The sequence below is a fragment of the Vulpes lagopus genome, chromosome 9 (assembly GCF_018345385.1).
Source record: "Vulpes lagopus strain Blue_001 chromosome 9, ASM1834538v1, whole genome shotgun sequence".
NCBI lineage: Eukaryota > Metazoa > Chordata > Mammalia > Carnivora > Canidae > Vulpes > Vulpes lagopus.
The window spans coordinates 19,034,271-19,058,059 of record NC_054832.1 but is presented as its reverse complement, the minus strand read 5'-3'; the positions used below and the strand labels follow the sequence as shown (position 1 = coordinate 19,058,059).

The 23,789-nt window shown below is 39.2% G+C and overlaps 1 protein-coding gene across 2 annotated transcripts in view; it reads left to right on the top strand.

Annotated features, from left to right (window-relative positions):
* COL14A1 (collagen type XIV alpha 1 chain) overlaps positions 1-23,789 on the top strand; it is a 217,781-nt gene that overhangs the window by 156,229 nt on the left and 37,763 nt on the right. For both annotated transcript variants that reach the window (XM_041769636.1, XM_041769637.1), the window contains exons 37-42: positions 5,051-5,104; positions 8,488-8,583; positions 9,649-9,702; positions 10,794-10,847; positions 23,124-23,177; positions 23,637-23,708. In XM_041769636.1, coding sequence (XP_041625570.1) covers positions 5,051-5,104; positions 8,488-8,583; positions 9,649-9,702; positions 10,794-10,847; positions 23,124-23,177; positions 23,637-23,708 — 384 coding nt within the window. The remainder of the gene's footprint in view (positions 1-5,050; positions 5,105-8,487; positions 8,584-9,648; positions 9,703-10,793; positions 10,848-23,123; positions 23,178-23,636; positions 23,709-23,789) is intronic.

Below are 23,789 nucleotides of genomic sequence, written 5' to 3'. Positions count from 1 at the left end.
CTTCAAAAGTATTTTTTCTTTCAATGTTTTAAATAAAGTTTATTTTTTTAATCTGATCATTTCAATATCTGCATTGTATGTGATTCTGAGCCTTTTTTTTTTTCCTGCTGATAGTTCTTATGCTATCTTGTTTTGATACATATTTTGTGATTTCTTTTTGGTGTATATTTGAGTTTGTATTATTTGAAATTTTATCTTGAGGGATATTTTGAGCCAGTTTTGGGCTGTATTCCTCCAGAGAATATCTGTGCCTGCTCCTGCTAAGCTCTTTCATATATAATCAATTGAAATCGACCTTAGACATTTGACTTTGGAGTTTTGTTTGCTCCTGACAGGCAGTGTGAATAACTCTGATCCCTGGATTGTATGAGAATCAGCTTCTGGGTAATATTTCTTAGCAGAGACATTTCCTACTCCTCTCATAGCTAAATTGGAAACATCTTGGTCATCCACCTGCTAGTTTTGCTTTTTTTTTTTTTTTTTTTTTCTAGCTGATTCACAGTGCAGCCCTTCAAGTTCCTCAGCTTTAAAGAACATTTAGTTTTCCACCCTACCCCCACCTATCATAGACCTAAGTTCACATTTCCTTGCTTTGTGTGGGCTATAAAATACAAACTTGGCAGCAAACTTGAACCTTTTGCCTTATCCTCCCCAAGGGCGGTCTCTGTGCACATGCTTGCTTCTCTGGTTTTTTGTTTCTTCTTCATTCCTGGTATTTATGCATGCAGTTCTTAATGATAATAATGTTTATTTTATTTTAAGCAGCATTAATAGGCTTTTTTTGCTGGAGGGGTTTCAAGTTTTTTCATCTGCAATATTGCTGGAACAAGTTATAAACTATTTACATATGAGCTAAGAGTCAACCTTTGTAATGAGAAAAAAGGCAGCAGAGAAGTGAAAGAAGGATTGAGCTCTGACTTGGAGAGAAAGATTTAAAATAGGAGAAAAGCTATGGCAATTTTTGAATATTCAAAGTATAATAAACTCTTCAAGAAATAGACTCCCAGGGCAGCCCCAGTGGCTCAGCAGTTTAGTGCCACTTTCAGCCCCGAGCGTGATCCTGGAGACTCGGGATCAAGTCCCACATTCGGCTCCCTGTGTGAAGCCTGCTTCTCCCTCTGCCGTGTCTCTGCCTCTCTCTCTCTGTGTCTCTCATGAATAAATAAATAAAATCTTTAAAAAATAAAAAAATAAATAAATACTTCTCCTTTAAAAGAAGAAAAAAGAAAAATAAAAAGAAATAGTCTCCCAAACAATAGGGAATAAAACCCCTTCTAATGGAATGCAGTTGGGATGATTTTCTCATTCAAAAGAAAAATCTTACAGAGTGGTATTTTGTGCCAGTAAAGCTACAAAAGAGCTGTAGGAAGGCCTGGGTGAATGAACCATATTCCCTTCGCCTAGACTAACCCTTTTTTATTAAAAGGGTGGACGTTAACATCCACAAAAAAATGTATTGAATTCTTGTCATGCACTCAGTGTTGAAGACTAAGGATAAGGTACAAAATAAGTTAGAAATATGAAAGACTCCAGGCTTTCAGACTTGATGCCTCTGGCATGAATATCTGTGAGCCAAATTGTCACATTTGGACAAAACCTGTGGTTAAAAATTGATCATTAGAGGTGCATGAGTGGCTCAGATAGTTAGGTGTCTACCTTTGGCTCGAGTCATGATTCCAGGGTCCTGGGACCAAGCCCAGCATTGGGCTTCCTGCTCAGTGAGGAGTCTGCTTCTCCTTTTCCCTCTGCCTTTCCCCCTGCTTGTACTCCCTCCCTCTCTCAAGAGAATAAATAAGTCTTGTTTTTAAAAGGACCATTAAAGATGCACAGACAAAATTAGAGTTGTGCCTGAATGGTATATTAATGGTACATTAATTTAATTGGGATGCATTGCACTTGCTACAAGGAACAGGAAATTTGACTGACACGGTAGTGTAAAACATTGGGACATTTAGGCAATTGTTTGCTTAACAAAAGATTAGAGGTGAATGGTCCCAAAGACCCAAACTTGTCTGGCTTCCCACCTACCTTTCCATAGGCTTGTGGCCTCTTGATCATATTGGCCCAAAGTGGTTAATGTGCCCATCCCTGGTTGCAAAGGAGGCTGAGCAAGCAAATATGTCTTTTTAGCCTTTATAGCAGGAGAAATAAAATGGACAAGGGAGTCAGGAAAGATTCTTTGGTAGCCAACCAACAGTGTCTGCCACTCTGGGGGAAAATATCTGCATTCCATATAATAGGGAAGGATGTGGTATCCAATATATGAAGAATTTCTGCACACTGAAGAGAAGACATGCAACCCATTAGAACACTGAGTAAAATATAGAAATTGGTAGCTGCATTGAGATGAAATGCAAATGGGCAAATATTATGAAAAGATGCTCCATTAGTTTTAAAGGAAATGAAAATTAAAATAAGAGTAAAATATTATTTTTACCAGTTAATTTGGTAAAAATGTAACATTTGACAACATTGTGGGGGTGAAAAATAATTTTCCCTCTACCCCTCTGGATTCTTGGTTATAACAACCCTTAAAAAAAAAAAAAGATTAACAGAAGACAAACAATCAAGAGTTTAATAACACACATATCTCCTGTACACGTGGGAGATACCCAGGAAAACTGGGTAGTGGCTGAAGCCATCACTTTATTTTTTTTAAGATTTTTATTTATTTATTCATGAGAGACAGAGAGAAGCAAAGACATAGGCAGAGGGCGAAGCAGGCTCCTCACAGGGAGCCCGATGTGGGACTCGATCCTAGGACCCCTGATCACACCTTGAGCTGAAGGGAGATGCTCAAACACTGAGCCACCCAGGCATCACTGAAGCCCTCACTCTAACCATTATCTTCTGCTAAAGACCAAAAAAAAAAAAAAAAAAAAAAAAAAAAAAAGGTGTTGGGGGTGGGGAGTCTGTTTTGGGAGGTTACCAGGAAAGGGACAGCAAACAAGGGTGAGGTTGTTATGCAGACCCCAGTCTCTCCCTCTTCATAAGTAAGTTTCTAGAGATTTAGAGTAATCTCTTTCCTGGTACAATGAGTACAAATGGAGATTTCCCTTATAAATGTAAAGGTCTCTTATAAAACTTAGTTTTTGCTTTCCAGGGCTGCTTCTGTGTCTGCAGTTTCTTAAATAATCAAACTAAAATAATCCTTATGCCAATGAGGCACACTGTGATGTGACAAATTCTGCTCCCCTTCAATGTCAAGTGGTGACTAAGGTTTAAAGAAGCAGGAACCCTTAGAACTCTTGGTAGATGAGTAAACTGGCACAGTTTTCTTGGAACAGTTTGATGATATATCTTCCTATCCATCAAATTTCATTTATAATTCTACTTGTTGATATCTTAGATATTAACATTTGCACTTAAATGTTAAAGTTTGTACTTAAGGGCTTGATAAGGATGTTAACTGCAGAAGTGTTTGAACAGAAAAAACAAAAAAACAAAAAACAAACAAAAAAAACCAAGAAAACCCTTCATTTCCAGTAATGAAGAATGGTTAAACAAATGATTATATAATCCAAGGTTCAGAAAACTATGCAACTCATTCAGAATAAGTTATATCATACATATGCTATGTCATGGAAAAGAATCTCCAAAATATATGAAGTTTAAAAACTAAGAAGTAGCTAAAAAGTGTGATGTCACATATGTAACTTATAATACATCATATAAAAGCACAAAAATACTATAGGTAATATTTTCTATAGGTCCACATATACATAAAATTCAATTTTCTACTTGTATGTTTAAAGACTCAAAGATAAGCAACCAGGTGTTATTGGGGAGGGGACTGAATTTAAGTAGTTAAAACAAGCCCAAAGAAATTTTCAAGGTCACCTAATCCAGTCTTTCCCAATTGATGCGAGTGTTCCGCTGATGGTACACAACATACTTTGCAGTAGTCATGTGTGTAGCAGGAAATAAATTGGAATCACAACTGAGAAAGCTATTCTATTGTCAATGAACTTTTAATCCTTCCACTTAGGTGAAAGAGATATTCTCAGTCTGGTACACTCTTTTACTCATTTCTCTTTTTAACAACGAACAAGCTCATGACTCTTAGGCTTCAATAGGGACAAAATCTAGCTAAATTCAGTAACATGGGATCCCTGGGTGGCGCAGCGGTTTGGCGCCTGCCTTTGGCCCAGGGCGCGATCCTGGAGACCCGGGATCGAATCCCACATCAGGCTCCCGGTGCATGGAGCCTGCTTCTCCCTCCGCCTGTGTCTCTGCCTCTCTCTCTCTCTCTGTGACTATCATAAATAAATAAATAATTTAAATTCAGTAACATTATTTATAGCATATTTTTAAGGTTACCTTCTATTCTTAATAAGTAAGACAATTTTCCATTAACTAAAGTGCTGTAATATTTGCTTTTAAGGTTAGATTTCAGTGAAAGAGGGAGTCAATTGAAAAATATTCAGTGTGTATGCACATATATATTTATGCAAAGAATATATACAAAGAATATGTTCACAAGTAAAAAATATGTTCACAAGAATGTGTATGTACATATGTGTGTAAATATTTATCTAGATAAAGAAAATGATAATAAGTAATTGTGCAGATGGTGCATTAATAGGGCAAAAATATTAGGGAAAATGCAAATAACTGAAGTTTCAATAACACTGATTAGCCTTTTATGGGGTAAATAAAATTAAATTGCTACTATTTTTATATGTTTTTTATAATTTAAATAGTCTTAAAGTTGTGGCATAAGACACAATTTCAGATTAACAGTGTATTTCATTATTTGCATCCATTAATAGCAGTAGCCTTACGCACTGAATTTCAAAATACTGTAGCTTTTTTTAACTTGAAAGGATTTGGCATAGAAAGCTTTCTCAAACTATGAAATCATCAGCAGGAAGAGGTGAGTCTAGGTGGCCGATTTCCAGGAAAGGATCATAATGAACATATACCATTACACAATGAATTGGCCTTTCTTCAAAATAAGAATTACATAATCCATATTATTGAGGAAAATGGATGAAATATGCTGCTTTAAGACTTGTCTTTGTGCTAATACTTAACATCTGTTTGCCAGGGTGGTCCAGGACTCCGTGGACCAAAGGGCCAACGAGGTGAACAGGGCCCAAAGGTAATGTTCTCTCTGTTTCTCTCATAACTAGCAATGATATAATTTTGGAGTATAGTACTATTTACCCCTTGCAATCTAGAACCCCTTATGTTTTTCTGAAGGTTGTGTCTAAGTCTTTTCCCTTATTCTTAAGGACTTCTGTATTTTCATAAAAATATTTAAGAACTAGTGGAAGAAAGCTTGGTTTCCGGGCCAAAAGTAGAATGTCAGTGTTCTGAGTGGTTTAGTTTCCAAGGTAATGTTCTTCCCTGTGTACTCTTCTGTTCCTCTACCTACAACAGTAAGGACAAAACTGAATCACAACTAGGCAGCACTTCCAGGAAATTTCTCAAGTTTTAGAGTCCTCCCCCCTCCCCACTACTCTGCATAATCAAACACACAACTCTGTTTTCCTTTAGCACTGCCCAGGGCAACCAAGTGCGCTGGTTTAGGCCCTGTGCTGCGCGAAGGCATCAGCTGAGAAGGCCAAGTTTTGCCAAGCCATGTCCAGGCACACGTTTTCCTACTTTGCACAAAGGCGCCCTAAAGGGCCCAACCACTAATTGAATTCAGGCCTCACCATCTTCTATCTGGCTTTTGGCAAATCTTCTAACTGGTCTCCTGGCTCCAGTGATTTTGATTTTCTGATTGATTCTTCACATCTGCCCGCAGATTTATTTCGTTAAAGCAATTCTGGGTCATATCATACTTTGAAACCTGTAGTTCTTTGCTGTTGCCTTGAGAATAAATTCACCTTCTTTGGCAGGGCATTCAAGGTCCTCTATAATTTGACTCCCTATTTCATTTGTACCTGTTGCACCACATGATCCACTTCTCCACCCACCTTGCAGTCCTGACTTACTGCTTCAGTAGGGTCCCTTACTAAATTTGCATGATATTTTTTCATGGAGAAGAGAACATTGCAAAAATTTTTACTATAAAATCAGAAACAAGTGAAACAAGTTAGGAGCTAATATGGGAGGGAAGAAGTAACTGAAAGAAGTCTGAAGATAATTAGGCACTAGCCAACCCAAAACTCAGATCATGAGATATCTCCTTTTTCGTTTGTTTCATTTTCTGAGATTGTGACACATATTTTAGGTGTGGACTTAATGTTTCTTACCTGGCTCTCTCCCTTATGGTCCTACAGGGAAGGCCAGTAATTTGGAAGTCTCTTCTCAGCAATACCCTGGGTCTCCCTCAGTTCCACCTCAGGGTGGTGCCCAGGGGTTCCTGTAGATTCTGGCCTCTTCTTCCCATTGGGATCCCTGCATGATCCTACTGTTTTTCCAACATTCTCACTGGATGGTGGTTCTGATTGTGAACGTATTAGGAGTTTAAAGATGTTTGATGATTCCAACATTTACCCCTCACATCTGATAATTCATTTCCACAGGTCCACTACTGATGTGGTTATTTTTACACGACAATTTTGATGAATCACAGATTTAAGCGTGAAGTGTTTTTAGGAAAATGTCTTGTTAGACAAAGGATGCTCACATGTCCACCGATGTTATAGTGTGAGAACAGATAAAGTGTACCTTCCATATGGAAAGCCCCACACTATTATTTTCCATTTTATGGGTCCATATTTCAGTTGTAGCAAATAGATCATAAGAATTTAGGAGCTTAAAGCAGCTCTACTGCTGATTTCTTCTAGTCATTTTTGTCTTACTCTACAGAACAAAATGAGACCATGTCCTTTCTTCCTTTCTGCTCCATTCTCAGTTCCTCAATAACATTTAAGTGATATATGATTAAATGATTATTAGCATTAACTAATGTTTATCAATTACTGGCTTGTCTTTGCCATCATATTTTTAAAATCTAGCTATCTCTATCTCCCCTCCTCTTATACTATGTTTCTTGTGAGAAGATTTTTCATTTGTTTTCTGCATCCTCACTTCCAAAATACTTTTTGGGGGGTACATAAATGTTCATAGCACGTTTATTCAAAATAGCAAAAAAACCTGGAAATAATTCAAATGTTCATTAATAAGCAAGTGAACGATTTTCTATATATCCATGCAGTGGAATACCACTCAGCAATCAAAAGGAACATAGTATGGGAACATGAAACAAAATTTATGAACCTCAACACACCACTCTGCCACATGAAAGAAGTGTGAACCAACAGAGTGCATAGTATATGATTCCATTTTTATATAACCAGAATCATACTTAACATGCATATGATTTCCATTCCTATAAGAATCGTATAAAATTGCTCTCATTAAAATCACTGATTACCTCCTTGTTATCAAATCCACAGACTATGGTTTAATTCCTATCTTACTTGAGGTCTCAACAGCATTTGACATGGCTGGATACCTTTCTATTTGAAATTTTCTCCTCCTTTGGCCTTTCCTACGCTGCTCAGGCTTCTCTTCTTCTCCCTTCTATGTGCTTTTCATCTCATCTCTATCAATTTCCTCTGCTACTCTATCAACAGTCTCCTTAGTAACCTCACCCACAAATACATCTTCAACTACTCCAAAATCCATCCCAGTTCAGACATCTCTTGATCCCCAGGCTGATGAATATGTCCACACAGTTATCCCCATGAACCTAAAAATTAACAGACCATGCTCGGTATCTATCCCACCTTTTCTTCTGTATTGTTTGTCCCAACTAGTGGGTTCATCGGTATCACATTTAACAGGATATCCAGGTGTTGGAAGTCTTAACTTGTACTAGTTTTCACTGGAGTCACAGAATGAGAGAAGGAAAAGAAGAAGAGGTTGAGGATGTATTTTTTCTGGATCTAAGATTCCTGAGGTGGTACAGCTTTAGCTAAACAACAAGGCCCAATATGGAAATAAGAGTTGCTAAAATGACAGGAGTGCGTGATCCTGAGAAGAAAGAAAATCAAATAATACTGCCCTAGGGAAGGTCATTAAGCAGACACTGAAGAGGTATGGAGTGATGGGAGGATGAAAAGGAGGAAGAAAACAGGGACTGGGTGCAAAGTCTTCAGTAATGCAGGAGTGCCCCCGAGATGAGTAGCTGACAGTGGCGGAGGTGGAGAGAATGTAGTTCAGCTGGATGGTTTGAACCTGCACACCACAGACCAGGAGGGTGGTCTCGAAGTACTTATATCTTTTGGATTTGTTATGGAGTGTGGGGGGTCTAGTTACTCACATAGTTGGCATAACCTTCTTATTTACAGAAGAAAAAAATTTAAGTTGTGGCAACCCCTATGTGTTTACTCTTTTGGTTTACTGATGACATCTTGTCTGGCAGGTGCACCATCTGAGGCATGTTGTCTTTCTATCCTATCAACGTTTTGTGTCTTAGGAAAATTTATGTAAGGAAATAAATTATAAGTACTGGAAGCAGAAATATCTTTTGAGTACCGAGAGTCTAACTTACCTCTGGAATGATTTTCTTCTCTTGTGTTCCAGGGACCAGAAGGCCCTCGGGGTGAAACAGGTCCCCCAGGACCTCAGGGTCCCCCTGGACCCCAAGGACCAAGTGGTCTGTCCATTCAAGGAATGCCTGTGAGTTGTGTGTAAACACTTGGGACTGAGAATTGAGAAACGACAGTAGTAACTGAGAGTTCATTCCTTAGCCAATTTTCTGTTAAATATAATGGTCTTTTACAAATAAATATATCCACACAGAGTAGGTATATTCAGAAGCAGTTTGTCTATAGAAAGAGACAGGGCCATGATACGTATCGTCCTTTTCTTGTTGGATCAAGTCCTTAACAGATGTGATAAAATCTAGAAAGTACCAAATGTTACTTAAATTTAAGTTGTTTGTTATGTATTTGTAGTAATCATGGATATAAATTCATGAAAACCACTTATTTTTAATTTTTATCTCAATGGGCATCAACGTACAGTGCACTTAGTTGGAGTTTTATATTATAGACAGTATACTTTTATATAGCCATGGTATTTGTATCACGGAAGACAAATTTAATGCAACTCACTGATTTTCATTAATCTTCCTCTAGGAATGAAGATTGAAAGAATAAACCTGATTTCTAGTAATTAAAATTAATATTTGATGCAAACAAGCCTTTTAAGCACATTGTTAGCAATCTTTCTGGGCACACGATTGTATCTCCCTAGCTGAGAACTTTTCTGTTCCAGGGTTAATTTTCACAGCTTAGAAGGCCTTGGCATGCCAGTTATACAATTGTTACTACTACTACTAAGCCTTTGGGAAGGTCTTGCTACCTGCCAGATTCTGTTTGCTTTTCCATTCTTGTATCTCTCTAGCCAAAACACAACCAAAACTCTAGATAGATATGAACTTTAAAAATCTAAACAACCAGTAGTATGGAGACATTCAATCTCTCCTCCACAGATTCACAGTATGGGCTCAGCCCCATCAGACTATATGTTCTGTTTCCACTGTTCTACTATATCAGTGTTCAGCTCTGTAAGAATGCTCACCTACGTGGGGTAGCAGATGTGAGAAGTGAAACGTGCCGTGTTTGGATGTTAGTATGAAAGCGAATTAATGTCGAAAACGTTAGAACAGTCAGTGGAGAAAAAGAAAAGACTAAGCATTTACCTACCTGAGCTTAACTCTGCATACTTTTGGCTCTTCAGGGAATGCCTGGAGCTAAAGGAGAAAAAGGAGAGACTGGTCTTCCTGGCCCCCAGGTATGAATTTTACTTTTAAGTCTGCTACAAACATTATATGGTCTCATTCATTTGGGGAATATAAACAATAGTGAAAGGGAATAAAGGGGAAAGGAGAAAAAATGAGTGGGAAATATCAGAAAGGGAGACAGAACATGAGAGACTCCTAACTCTGGGAAACGAACTAGGGGTGGTGGGCGGGGGGTGAGGGTGACTGGGTGATGGGCACTGAGGGGGGCACTTGATGGGATGAGCACTGGGTGTTATTCTATATGTTGTCAAATCGAACACCAAAAAAAATAAATAAATTTATAATAAAAAAAATGTTCTTGGCTTGGGGCGCCTGGGTGGCTCAGTCATTTAAGCAACCGACTTGATTTCCAAGCAGGTCACCATCTCAGGGTTATGGGATTGAGCCCAATGTCAGGCTCCCCATGAAGCCTGCTCAAGGTTCTCTGTCTCCTTCACCCTCGTCCCTCCCCTCCCTAAAGAAAAGAAAAAAATGCTCTTAGTGCTAGAGCCCTGCCTAGGGGAGAAAACAGTTGTGGCTTCTAAAGTCAGCTGTGATTTTAGCAATAAGTATTACAAACTATTAGCCTGTATTCATTTACTCGAGCCTCCTCTGAGAGTCATACTGATGCTCCAGAGGACAAATTTCACGTAAATCATTTCTGGATTCTGAATTCATCTTCATGCTCTTAGGTTTGTTTGGAGGCCTTGATCTATTTCAGGGAAGCTGGGTGGAAAGGCAATTGAGGGGTGCCTTGGTGGCTCAGTGCTTGAACGTCTGCCTTCGGCTAGGACATGATCCTGGGGTTCTGGGATCGAGTCCCACATGGGGTTCCCCACAGGGAGCCTGCTTCTCCCTCTGCCCATGTCTCTGCCTCTCTCTCTGGGTCTCTCATGAACAAATAAATAAAATCTTAAAAAAGAAAAGAAAAGAAAGAAAGAAAGAAAGAAAGAAAGAAAGAAAGAAAGAAAGAAAGAAAAGGAAAGAAAGAAAGAAAGAAAGAAAGAAAGAAAGAAAGAAAGAGAAAGAAAGAAAGAAAGAAAGAACAAGCAGACAGTTGATTTCTGTGATTCTGACTTTTTTTGGTCCTTGCTCTACCTAGGGTATCCCAGGAGGCATTGGTTCACCAGGACGCGATGGCTCTCCAGGCCAGAGGGTAAGGACCTGCGCAGGGTTGTTAACACAGTAGGTTCCTTACCAAGACATTCTTTGTTTCTGGTACTTTTCTATGCAAGCAAGTCAAACTAGGTGGGTTTTTTTCCCCCCTAATTATTCTTCCTGTCTATCTACATTCTACCAATCCTGTGTCTATTTCTCTTTACTGACATCTTCTATGTCTGTTAGATTCATCAAAACCTGAGAACTTTCATCAAATCTTCCAAAATTAGCAACACTTCTTTCTGAATGTTTCCTTACCCTGGCTACCATTTGCACTGAATTGTATGCGTTGGTTTAGCAGATTTCCCGGTCTTTTCACTTTTCTAGGCACAAACCTGTATTTGATACATGTCAATTACCTAGTCTTTTAACATGTTCAAATGAACAGCATTGAAAAAATTATAAAGATGGTCAGGAGAGAAATAAGTTAACATCCGTTGTTGGTTTAGTCAACACGTTTTCACTAAGCCAGATTTAAAGTTCTTATCCTCAAAAAGTTGATAGCTTAGTGGGAGAAAATATAACCAAGGAAGAATCTGTAATGCATGCTACGATGGGGATATTTGCATAGCCCTATGAGGTATTTACAAAGAATAGTTAACTAAGCCTGTCTTGGAATGTTGGGAAGAGCGTCCTGGGTGAGGCACCATCAAGGCCAACTCTCAAATGAGAGACAAAAAGGAGCCAGGTGAATGAGGGTTGGAAAGCGGGTACAAGCACAGAACAGAATTTTAAAAAGCATGGAGATGAGGAGAAGGTGGGGCATTCCCAATATTGCACAGAGTTCAGCGTGGCTGCAGAGTTGAGTGCAGTGAGTTGAGTACACACACATGCACACACTTAGATTTGGAAAGATGATCAAGAAATGAAGATGGAGAGAAGTAAAAACACAAATTCAAGGAAATCTTTTTTCTTTTTTTCTTTTTTGTATCTGTCACTGACTTAGGATGTAGGTGGCTCCACTGCTTCCCTCAAGACTGAATTATGTGGAGTGGCAACCAGTTAGATCCAATCCAATGAAAGACAGCACATTTGGCATGCACTGGTTATTTTTGGTACAACTTACCCACTGGGTTAGTAAATGATTGGCTGAAAAACTCACTTCTCCCCTCAAACAAGACTTGCCTTTAGCTCAGAATAGCTAGATGGCTCAAGAATAAGGAGATTGGTTTTTCTATAGAAATGTAGGTGTGTGGCCTTAAGTTCCTTCCATGTTCTTTTTTTTTACACCAAACTTTCATTTGCTTAAAATCTCAGTTTAGTCTTTGCCCATTAAATGGAACTACTGTCTGTAAATCATGTCCATATTACTGTATCTAAAGGAGGCATTCTCCAAAAGTTAGATTTATGTAGGTTTCTTGTATATGTAGGAGTGTCTAGAAGTATTTATATGTTTTGGCAAAGGGCTTAGGCTAAGATCCTGTTTGGTTACACACCTAGATTCTTTCATGATTCCTGAAGCTCTGAAAATGGCAATTCTAAAGATTTGGTTCAGTGAATTTACTTGATTTATATATGCATGGAGACAAGTCTTGGCAAAAAACTTCCAAATGAAACATATTGGATTGGTGTTCGGATCATTTGGTTTTAGAATACTTTCTTTTAAGAATTATTTTTTCCCTTTTAAAACCAATATACCAACACAGACCTTTTATAATTATTTTATAATTATTTATAATTATTTTGGGGGTGTTAGAGAAGCTCCCTGGAGAGGGAACAGAACAGACAATATCATTTATTGTGCTATTCCTTCAAACACGTTTTCTTTTAGAGAATGACCAGTCTTAGAGCTGCAATAAAGTGATAAGATATCTGTACGTGGGTTTTATTTTCCTCTTTTCCTCAATTCGGAGGCCAAAAACTTTCAGAATGTATTCACTTCCTATTTTGAAAAATTCTTGGATGGAAAAGGATTTGCTTTTCAAAACTGGCTTTCAGAAGATACTCAATTTTTGTAGGGTCATGTTTAAAAATGTAAATTCTGTGTATATATGCAATGTATATAAATTCTGTGACCATCGTTTTAGAAAAGGACAATGCAGATCCAGTGTAGAACTTTAGGGGGTGCCATTCACACAGAATAAAATATAATGGTGCCCCCTGGAACTGTGTTACATGGCTACCCTGCCTGAGGGAGGGACTATATATATATCTTATTGAATAGGATATTAACTGAGCACATATCTTAATTGAGCACATACTATATGACATATGCTGTGCTCAGCCTAGAGAGTTGTCCATTACTGCCTCCAGAGGGGAAGGATCTAGAAGAGGAGAGATTTTCAATAGCTAAAGGAGGCAGTTACTAGACCATCTACCTGGAGGACTTGGAAGAATGTGGTAGTGTCAGGAACATGACTTTTAACCTAGACCAGGAAAGCAAACAGGTCTTCCTCAGAGGCAACAGAGAAGGAAGGAAAAGTGGATGAAAACAGAATTATTTAGATGCTCCAATCTGTTCAGTCAGTATGTGGGGGCTTAAGGAAAGTAAAAGGTCTAAAACAATTCTATAGTTAGCAGGATTGTAGAGTAGGAGGTCCAGAGCCAATGTTTATGGTGGTAATAGCAGATCCAGGACATGGAGCATCTTTGCAGACGGCCTGGTCTTTCTGGGTTAGCGGGTCTCTGTGGTTGACAGTGGGGAGAGCACTAGGGACGGAACTCCATCATTAGTCATCCTCTGCCTTTGGCCATCTTAAAAGGCAGAGCTTCAGTCATAAAAAAATAAGAGTGTCTGGGTGCCTCAGTCAGTGAAGTATCTGTCTTCGGCTCAGGTCATGATCCCAGGGTCTTTGGATTGAGCCCCTCTCCAGGCTCCCTGCTCAGTGGGGAGCCTGCTTCTCCCTCTTCCTCTGTTTGCCACACCACCCGCTTATGCTCTCTCCCTGTTAAATAAATCAATAAAATCTTTTTAAAAAGAAAAAAATAAAATAAATATCAGTAACAACCATGGCATAGAACAGACTGAGAGCAAACACTGGATGATGAGACTTCCCACTGAAATTCCTGAAAAGCCACTTCCAGAAAATTGCTCAGTTAGCCTTGACTGTCTAGAAAATTAGGGTGACAGGCACTGAGGGGGGACACTTTATGGGATGAGCACTGGGTGTTATGCTATAGGTTGGCAAATTGAATTCCAATTATAAATAAATAAATAAATAAATAAATAAATAAATAAATAAATAAATAAAAATAAATTAGGAAAGCAGAGCTATTTTGTCTTTTCTTCTCGCTACCCCCTGAAATCACTTCCTATTACTACACCTTCATTGCCCCTGATCCTGAGGGAGGAAAGGCCACTCTAGACAGAGAAGGGAGCAGTTGGGATAAATCTGTGTGACCGTGTCCAGCCAGTGCTTCTCAGTCCTTGGAGTCTCTCAGGAAGTGAGAGAGTAGGTTACTCCTTACTGCTCATCCATCTTTCTTTTTAATCTTTGTCTTCTCTTCTTGACAGGTGAGAACCTACAGCCTAGAGGTAGTATCATCACTTTGCCTATCAGCTTAGGGAGAGGTTAGCATCTCTGTCCTGGAGCTGGTGTCACAGTTACCCCTTAATTTGGCCTGGAAGGAGGGAGAGCTTAAGCAAAAATAAAAAGAAAATTAAACATCTCTTTAAACAGGGAACATGTTTTCTAATGTTTCTAGCTTATCCTGGCTATTCCCATGGGGAATCTTTGACTCTTAGAGGCAACTCATATTCAACCCTGGGCCTGGGGCCATAAGCAAGTCCAGCAAAAGTTGGACTTTTTCACTGAATAAATCTCGGCCTGCCTCCTGGCAAGCGATAAAGCACAGTGCAGGACCACATTTTAAAAGGCACCAATGGCTGAAAGAGTAGGTCTCAAAAGTTCACACCACAAAGAAGAAATGGTCATTATGTGATGGGATGGAGGTGGCAGCCGAAGTTACGGTGGTGTCATTTTGCAGTATATAAATGTATCGAATCAGCACATTGGTACCTATAGACCATTATATGTCAGTTATATCTCAGTAGAGCTGAGAAGAAATTGTATGTTCAAAAAACAAAAATTAAGAAGGTAAATAGAAATCGAAAGCAACAGCGAAGTTGAAACTCAACAGTAGAGGGTAGTAAGCTTCGTTCTGAGCCATTCTGGCCATCAGCATTCGGGGCTCATCTTTCTTTTTCACTCTATATCTCACCACCTCCCTCTTGTTCCCCTGTCTTCTTTCCTTGGTGTCTGTGATGCCAGGGACTTCTTGGGACCTTTGAGCGCCTCTAATGTAGGGTGGGTCTCTCAACCCCCACCCTAGGCATCGGGTGGTCCTTAGTGAAACTAGGAAGACCAGGCAAGACATGGGTGATAAATATAAGTGAGAAGAAAAACCAAAAAGGGAAGAACACATAGCAAACACTACCTCTTTCCCAGTTCTGAAGTTTACTTACGTCCAAGACCACAAGTTTACTGTTAAACGCTCCAAATAGAAACTGTAAAAATTATTTTTATTTTCCAGTTCTTAATATGGTTATATAAAAAAAGCAGAGAGACAAGAAATAAAAATGACAAGGAGATATATGGAGAGATAGATAGATGATAGATAGATAGATAGATAGATAAATAGATAGATAGATGGCACCTGGAAGGTAGTAATTCCTCCATTATACAGAGGGTTTCTTTTTTAAAATCCAGATGAACTGAATTTGGAATGTTTCCTTTGCCCCAGGTTACTGTTCCCTGCATTTCCGTGCCATAACCACAGCCTTTTTTTCTCAGCTGTAAAAGATGAAATTGTAAAAAAAAAAAAAAAAAATCTTGCACATATGAATTGTGCTGAGCTTGCAAGGTTATGATTAGTGGGGTGGGCCAGTGGTGAATATGGTAGATTTAGGCTGTTAGCCAGACCTGAGTTTGAACTCTTACCATTATGACATTGGGCCAGTTACTTACTATTTCCAAGCCTCACTTTACTCATCTGGGAAGTGGAAAAAATATTTGACTCTGTAAGGTTTCTGTGGGAATTAATTCACATAAAGAATTTTTTATATAAAAATTTAATTTTAGCTAACCTTAGTATTCACTATTTTCAATGTAAACCTAATAAATCAGGACAGTATAATGTTTTAGCATGCCTGTGCTTGGCATAGTAAGATGCCTTAGAAGATTTTAAAGAACTATTTAAAAAAAGAGTCTAAAGGAAATGCAAACGGTTTGTTACTGTTGTTTAACTTCCTTGGATTCCACGTTGAAAGGACACTTGGAGCATTCCTCCTTTTGATGTGGGTTCGATCTATACAAGGCCGTTTTTGTGATGAATGTCCCATTTCATCAAACTGAATTGACTTTGAAATATACTTGAGAAATGGAACTTGAATCAATGATCTGGATTTATTCCTGTCATAAATGTTAAGTGGTGATAAGAGATCCATCTAAGGAATATTTTATTAAATACGAAGATTTCAAGATATTAACCCTCTTGAGTATCTTCCTCATTCAGAAGAGGTAATGTAAAAAGCCATGGCAAAGCCAGTGGAGAGGATGATTTGATTTTCTTTTTTATGGGTCTAGATGGCTTTTTATAAAGCAACCACAGTGATGATAGTACATGCAATTGGAACTTGGCAGCTTATCTGAATAAAAATATCAGGAATCACTATTACTAATTATTGACTAGGTGCGGGTGCTTTATGATGTTAGGTTCTACAATCTTCAGAATAGCCACAAATGCTAAGCACTGTTACTCCATTTTACAGATGAAGAATCTGGAGCTTAAAACATGGAAGTACTTGAACAGTGCCGTACAACTAGGAAGTGTTGGAAGCCAGGATTATAATCCATCTCTCTGGCTCCAACACTGTGCTCTTTCTTTCCACAAAATTCTGTTTAATAAAGGTCACTGGGGGATTTTGTTCATGTAGGAAAGTCTTCGATTCAAGATATTTAATGAACAGGATGGAAGAGATCTTGCCTAGAATTTTTGGGCTGTAAGAACCCTGTTTGGGTTACTTTCTTGATGAAGTTGATAGTCCACACATAGTGTCGATTACTTTTCACATTTATTTGGATGGTGGCACATCTGGGTACCTTTGAGAACACTTATTTAGGGAATTTGTTACATATTATGACTGGCTTACAGATAGTTCTGTTGAAGCATAGGGTGCAAATAATGTCTGCCTTGCACTCTGGTTCCAGTGCTGTCCTTCAGGATCAGGCCAGAGATTTTATATTTGTAAACCAGCAGCTCTACTACTTAAGAGACCAGGTTGTTGTTTCAAGTTTTGCTTTGTTTTTAACTACACTGATTTCTGGGTTTCTACCTCAGAGATTCAGATACACAGGGTCTTGGGTGTGACTTTGCAATATATTGTTTTAAAAGGCTTAGTGATTCTGATATCAGCTAGGTTTTAGAATCGCTATAGTATAGTGGGTTAGGCCTATTGTATGTCTAAGTATTCCTTGAATAGAATATTGCTGCTGTTTCAATTCACGCAAGTCGTCTCTTTAGGTTACTAAAAATATGTTTGTATTTTTCTCTATATGTACACTTAAATTATACATGTAATATATACATACATATATGAACATATCAAGTGCACAGTACATATATATGTAAATATGTGCACATGTTTATATATAATATGTATGCACACATAGATACTGTGTGCGTGTGTGTGTGTGTAGGTATGTGTCTGAAAATTCCCCAGAGTAGCCCAACATGGTACCACATGAGGACTGATCTTGAGTATCTAGCCTGGGCCAGTATTTATAGAGTCTGTGGCTTTTTGGTGCTTGGCCTCTTAATCTGGTGGTTGGTCTTAATCCTTCACAGCAAGTAGCAGCCTTATTTCTTATGGCTGACTGCCATGCTGATATGTCTCCTGGTGCTCACAGCCATCCAGAGCCATGCCACAGGGTTGAAATCACATAACAGGAGTTTCTTCAAGTGTTTCTCTAGCCCTCACTGCTTGGATTTAGTTCCTCTAAACAAACTCATTGGATGCAGCTGCTTACAGATCCCACCATACCTGAGAGTGAAGCGTAAGTCAGAGACCTTAACAACTGGCATGTTCCAGAATCTTAGAGTTAGTATCTGTGACTCACCATTCCAGGCTTCAGAAAAGGCATGGGTGGTATGTATCATGATTGAGTCACTAGTTCTGAGTGCTATGTGATAGCTACATAAACATAAATATTCTAGCTTCTGACTTTAATTTTAATTACAACATTCTTTGTGGGCACATCAGTTTCAGCCTTTAAATGCCATGGACACGGAACTTAGAAACTACAAACTTTTTAAGACCTTACAGGAAATTCCTGCCACCTTCATATATATATATTTCAGAAAGGATAACAGCAAAATGGACATTAATGAATGGTTAATTAAATGTACACTTTGCAAATTTCAGCTGTAGGTAAATTTGGTATTCATTCAAATATCAGTGATTTTGAAAGCAAACGTTAGGGTTTATTTCCCTTTGCTGAGAAATTATAGCCAACCATAACTTAATAACTTGCTCATAGTCAACTGTTTTCAAAAACAAATTATAAAAGTCCTTTCAAGTTTTTAGAGCGAAACTCATTTTTAATGTGGGTTGTGAGTGCATGTTAATACTTTGAGGTAGGAATCCCAGAAAAAGAAAAATGTCTAGAGCTATTCATGTTATAAAACATGCCTGTTTGTGGATGGCTGATTTCATGCACTTGAAATGCACATGAGAAAAATATATTTGTCAGCTTAAGTGAATTTCTACGTTATGCCTATCATTTACTCTTCTATTCCCTGCTCTTCATTCTTCATTGCTTACTTGGAGTTTCTGCTTTTTATGAGGGTGCTTAATCCACAGACACATCTTCTCAGATTGGCTAGCTAATATGAAATGGAAAATTTATAGGTCTAGAATATTCTGTGGAATGCAAACACATTTTTAGCTGATAAGGGTTGAAGACCATTCATTCAATGAGCTTTGGTTAAAATTAAGCTGAATCACAAAGCTAGAATTTGCCATTTATTCTGCCTTGTAACATGGAGACATTTTATGGAGCTTTTCTTTTCACCAAGTTTATTGCTTTTATATAAAAAAAACTGCTGCCCTTGCCCCTCACTGTGAGATGAAGAGGTGAGAAGTGTGACCTGAGCCCTGACTAAGCATTTTCTAGCTCACAAGGATGGACTGTAGCATGGAGTCACAGTGGCCCATGAACAGGGAGACTAATGTAGTGCCCTAGCCAACCTGGGTCCTTTGATTTAAACATCTTTCAAAAACAAACAAACAAACAAACAATCTTTCCAGTGAAGCCCTCCCTCCCTTCCCATGCCAGGATGAGCTGTTCTTCCCACACGTTCCCAGGGAACTCTCTCATCCATCATCATAGCATGCTGTCATTTTCTTTAGATTGTTGGCTTTGCTCAAAACTGTAAACTCCATGGAAAGCCCATCTCATTCACCATCAGCTAACCCAATGCACAACACCTACCAGAATGCACAACACACAGTAGCTTTGCGAATACTTTCCTAATGTGACAAACGTGAGGCTTACAAGTACACATCTTTCAAAGGTAAATTTACTCTTGTGATTAAAAATTTAAAATGTAGAACTATGCACATGATGAAAACTGTGAAGTTTATATTCTAGGGTTAGGAAGAAACGTTGGGGAAAGTGGGTTTAACGATGTTTCTAAAATGGTATTAGGAGTAACATCCTTTTAGTTGTAACAGTATGGAACAAGTACATTTTAATTTGCAATCAAGGAAATGGGTAACTCACAATAACCTTAAGAATGCCTTTACTCTTGAACTCTGGTGTCTAAAAATGTTCAATTGTTCATGACAATCCATGGAAGAAGGTGGTAGAGTAAGATGCATGGGAGCGGACACCACTGGTGTCCCAAACAGAATCCCCTTTTCCTGGAGGTGGATTGTATCCTACAACTACTATGGATGCTGATTGCTAATGGTTCAGAATTGGTCCTTCCATGGAGGATTGCCCTTGGAAATGTCACCTTGGCCCCAGTCAATGAGTAACTGATATGGGTGGATAAAACCTTACCATGGGTCAATCCTGGGGTGTAACTCACACTCCAGCTCTCCCCATGGGATAAGCTGACTGGCCAGACTTTAGTAAAAGCCAATTCTCATGCCTCTTCCCCTGCCCTCTCCTGGCTCCTTCACTACCTGGCTGGTTTCTCCCAAGAACTGTCTCACTATAAATCAAAGGGATAACATCCAGGTCTGCTTCTAGGAAGCTACTCCTATGATATTCACAGAAATGAAATTTCAGCTTCTGAGGGTACACGATTCCTGATGCCTTTCCTCTGTGCTTGTGGAGGGCTCAGGAGCAAGGACGGGTGACACTGGCATTTCCTCTCTGCCCTGTATGTTTCCAGACTGATTGTACCTGAGACTAATACTTATTCAGTCAACATGATCATCAGAGCACTTCTTCCAGGAGCCTCAACTTTATTCACATTAAACATTCTGTTAGTACCTATTTGGAGCCAGCAATGTGCTAGGAAAATATTAGGAGTGGAACAAAGAATAAATAATCATTTCTGCCCTCTCAGCTTCTGGTAGGTTCAAGAACACAAAGTGAACACACATAGAGTCTAGTATCCTCTTGATCACACTAAAGCTAACCCCTCCGCCAAACTTAGTTCCTGTTATATAAGAACATGTCACTGTCTTCCCTTCCAGCTGAGTCACATGTGGAGTCTAGAAATCAGGCGACCTCAGAAGAGTTCACAAGAACATCCTTTAGTGCTCCGTGAAGGAGCACAGACAGATCTCTGCTTTTCCATCTCCTTCCACATGATTGGGAGGGGGTGTGAATGTGTTATTTCCTGCAGATCTTCCTTCTACAGTTTTCTTTTAAGAGAACAGGCCCTGGCTTGCCTGCCTCTGTGAATCAAATTGCCCCTGGGTTTGGGGGAATGCCTGGTCAGCAGCGCTGCAGTGCTGATTGCTGGGCATCGTGCTGGCTGTGTGTCCTGTGTGGGCTACACATGGGTGCGTGTGTGCTTCCCATCCACTGCTGGAAGAGTTTTAAGGCAGGAAGAAAAAAAATTGTCCTTTTTAAAACACCTCTGTAAATGATTGAATATGTGCCCAGAGTCCATTTTTTCATGTGTGAATTTTATTGAGGAAAGGATAAATTGCTGAATTCCTTTTAAAAAAATTTTAATTCCTTTTTTTTTAATTGTAAGGTCCCCTTACCTCTCTTGGCTCCAAGTTTTCTCACTTATAAGGGGAAGGGATTGAACTGGAGGAGTTCTCAGGTCCTGTTCATGTCTCACATATTCTAACCTTTTATGCCCTCTTCCGACATGCTGTATTTAAACAACGCGCAAAATAATTTCTTTCAGTCTATGTCAGCATTAATTTTTGCCTTTTGCTTAGCAGCTCCAAAAAACGATGTGTGTGTGTATGTGTGTGTGCATGTAACTCAATCTGTATCAAGGTCTATTACAGCAGCCTTCTGACTTAATTTTTTTTAAGTAAGCTCTAAGCCCAATGTGGGGCTTTAACTCATGACCCCAAGATCAAGAGTCACATGCTGTACTGACTGAACCAGCCAGTGCCCCCTGACTTAATATTTTTGACTGAGTATCTGAAATGGAGAAAGAGAAGTGGTAGTAAAACACACACACACACACACACACACACACACAACTAGCTTGTATATTAGTATAGTACAACTGCTGTAACAACCCTAAAGTCTCAGTGGTTTCATGCAGTAAAATAAAATAAAGTCTATCTTTGATTCACAACCCAGGGCTGTCAACAGCATAGACAGAGGAGTGGGGAGGTCTAGTCTCTGCTCCTATGGTCATTTAGGAACTTACAGGCTCTCTGTTTTGGAAGACTTCCATCTTCAACTCATGGGCTCTGAAGTTGCTACAAAAGGGAAAAGAAAGTGGAGGATTACCCACAGGAAATTTTCATAAGCCAGAACTGGAACTGGCCCCTTTCCATTGGCCAGAATTCAGCCCTGTGGCTCCAAGATGATTGCTGGAACAGGAGGCTGGGAATTTTGCCTCACGCTGTGCCCAGGGCAGAAAAGGAAAATCATGAAGTTGGTGAGACCTAGAATTGTCAGCCTTATCTGGTTTTCAGACTTGCCAGTGTTAAGAGCATGAAGACTTTGCTGCCCATCGCTTTTCCTACACACTTGTCCCACACCTCTTCACCCTCCCCTTTGGTTCCTCCCTGTTCACAAACCATTTCCTTTCTTCTAGCCTCATCTTTACCCTTTCATTTGATACCTTGAGGTAGGGAGAGATGATCTGAATGTGGACAGGGAGCTATAAGAAGATGATTTTCATGGACAAGAAAGGTGGAAAAAACAGCTCACTGGAAAACTGGCACTAATTTCAGAAGGGGAATTGGAAGAGACAGCAAGTGAGCAAAGAGAGTTTGCTTTGATTTGGTTTGAGATGGAAATGGATTATTCCAAAAAGAGACAAAGCTCAAGACAAAAAGTTTACTTCTCTAAGTAGTAGAAGATGATGTTTTGATCAATATTTTATTAACTTGTTACAAAATTGAGATTGAAGAACCTCTTTCTTATTTTTAACTGCATTGGAAAGACCAGCATCCACAATTAAGAACTATAAGCATTTAAGGGTAACTCATCCAAGCCCTTATATTCTTCACATAAAACTACCACACACGTACCCACATTCAAAAATTTAGGAATATATTTTTAGAAAGAACAGAATTTGCTTTCTGCCTTAAACACTACCAACATGGAATGGGAGGCCAACATCTACTCATTTCTAAGCCCGTGATGACATATATTGAACAAGCTTGCCGTGCAGTCAAAACTATCATTGCAACAGGAAATCCCCCCTGCCCAATTCTTCTGCAGGCTGCTCCTGAAGAGTTGCAGTTTCAGATCTTGTAGTAATTTGTAATGCAGATTTCTTTGATAGTAGTCTTTGTCCCAAACTCTCTCTGACTCCAGGTCATAAAAGACACTAACTCATCTTTTTCTCTGATTAATTACTGAGACTTCATCTTCTTTTTCATTTGTTATATTTGTTTTAATAAAAACCACTTTCTGGAAACAAGTTCCTGTTTAGTTTTTAAGTAGCATGTCTTAGACCTAAAATTTTTGTGCTGGACAATTTCAAGGAGCCAACAGACACAAAAGTCTTGCCAAGAACAATTCTCGTGAAGGGTATAAAAGCAGTGAATCCTTAGAAGTCCAGAGCAAGCAACAGGACTTGCCCTCTAAATATTAAATGGGATTAGGTACATCTATTCTGAAAACCATATCAAGGAACTACATAGTTGACACATTGTATTTCTTTTCTCCAGGGCTTTCCTGGAAAGGACGGGTCCTCTGGCCCTCCAGGACCACCAGGGCCAATTGTAAGTATTTCCACAGACTACTAGGATGTGCTCTGCTTTAAAGCATTTCATTTCTTTTGAGAAATTTTTGTTTGCTCAACTTTTCACTTTGGCAGCCATCTTTGCTGTAGGGTAACAACTCACTCTTTGGTGCTGAGCTTTCCCTAATATATCCATGTGGCTTGATCATTCTATCAGAGCCACTTTGTCCATTCAATCCCCTGCATTGATTTTGTTTTTGTTGAACCTCGGTAAGTCTTGCATTTGAAAGAACTGCACCTGACTGATATGTGAATCCTAAAAAATGTCTCCCCTACTTTTTTGGAAGTTGGGAACAGGAATGAGCTGTGGATCCTAGTCTTGGTGCTGAGGGGGAGGGAAGCTATCACTGTGTGTGTTACTCCTTCTTGAGAATTGGTAGTCTTCAATAAAAATGTGTGAGTCCTCACCTTTGTTCCATTTTCCTGTCTCTCCATTTAGGGCATTCCCGGAGCCCCTGGAGTCCCAGGGATCACAGGAAGCATGGGACCTCAAGGTGCCCTGGGGCCACCTGTGAGTATGCAGCAGTAGCCAGTCATCCTTGGCATGTTTATGTGTTTCAATTTACCAGCATCTCTGTTGGACAAAAATGTT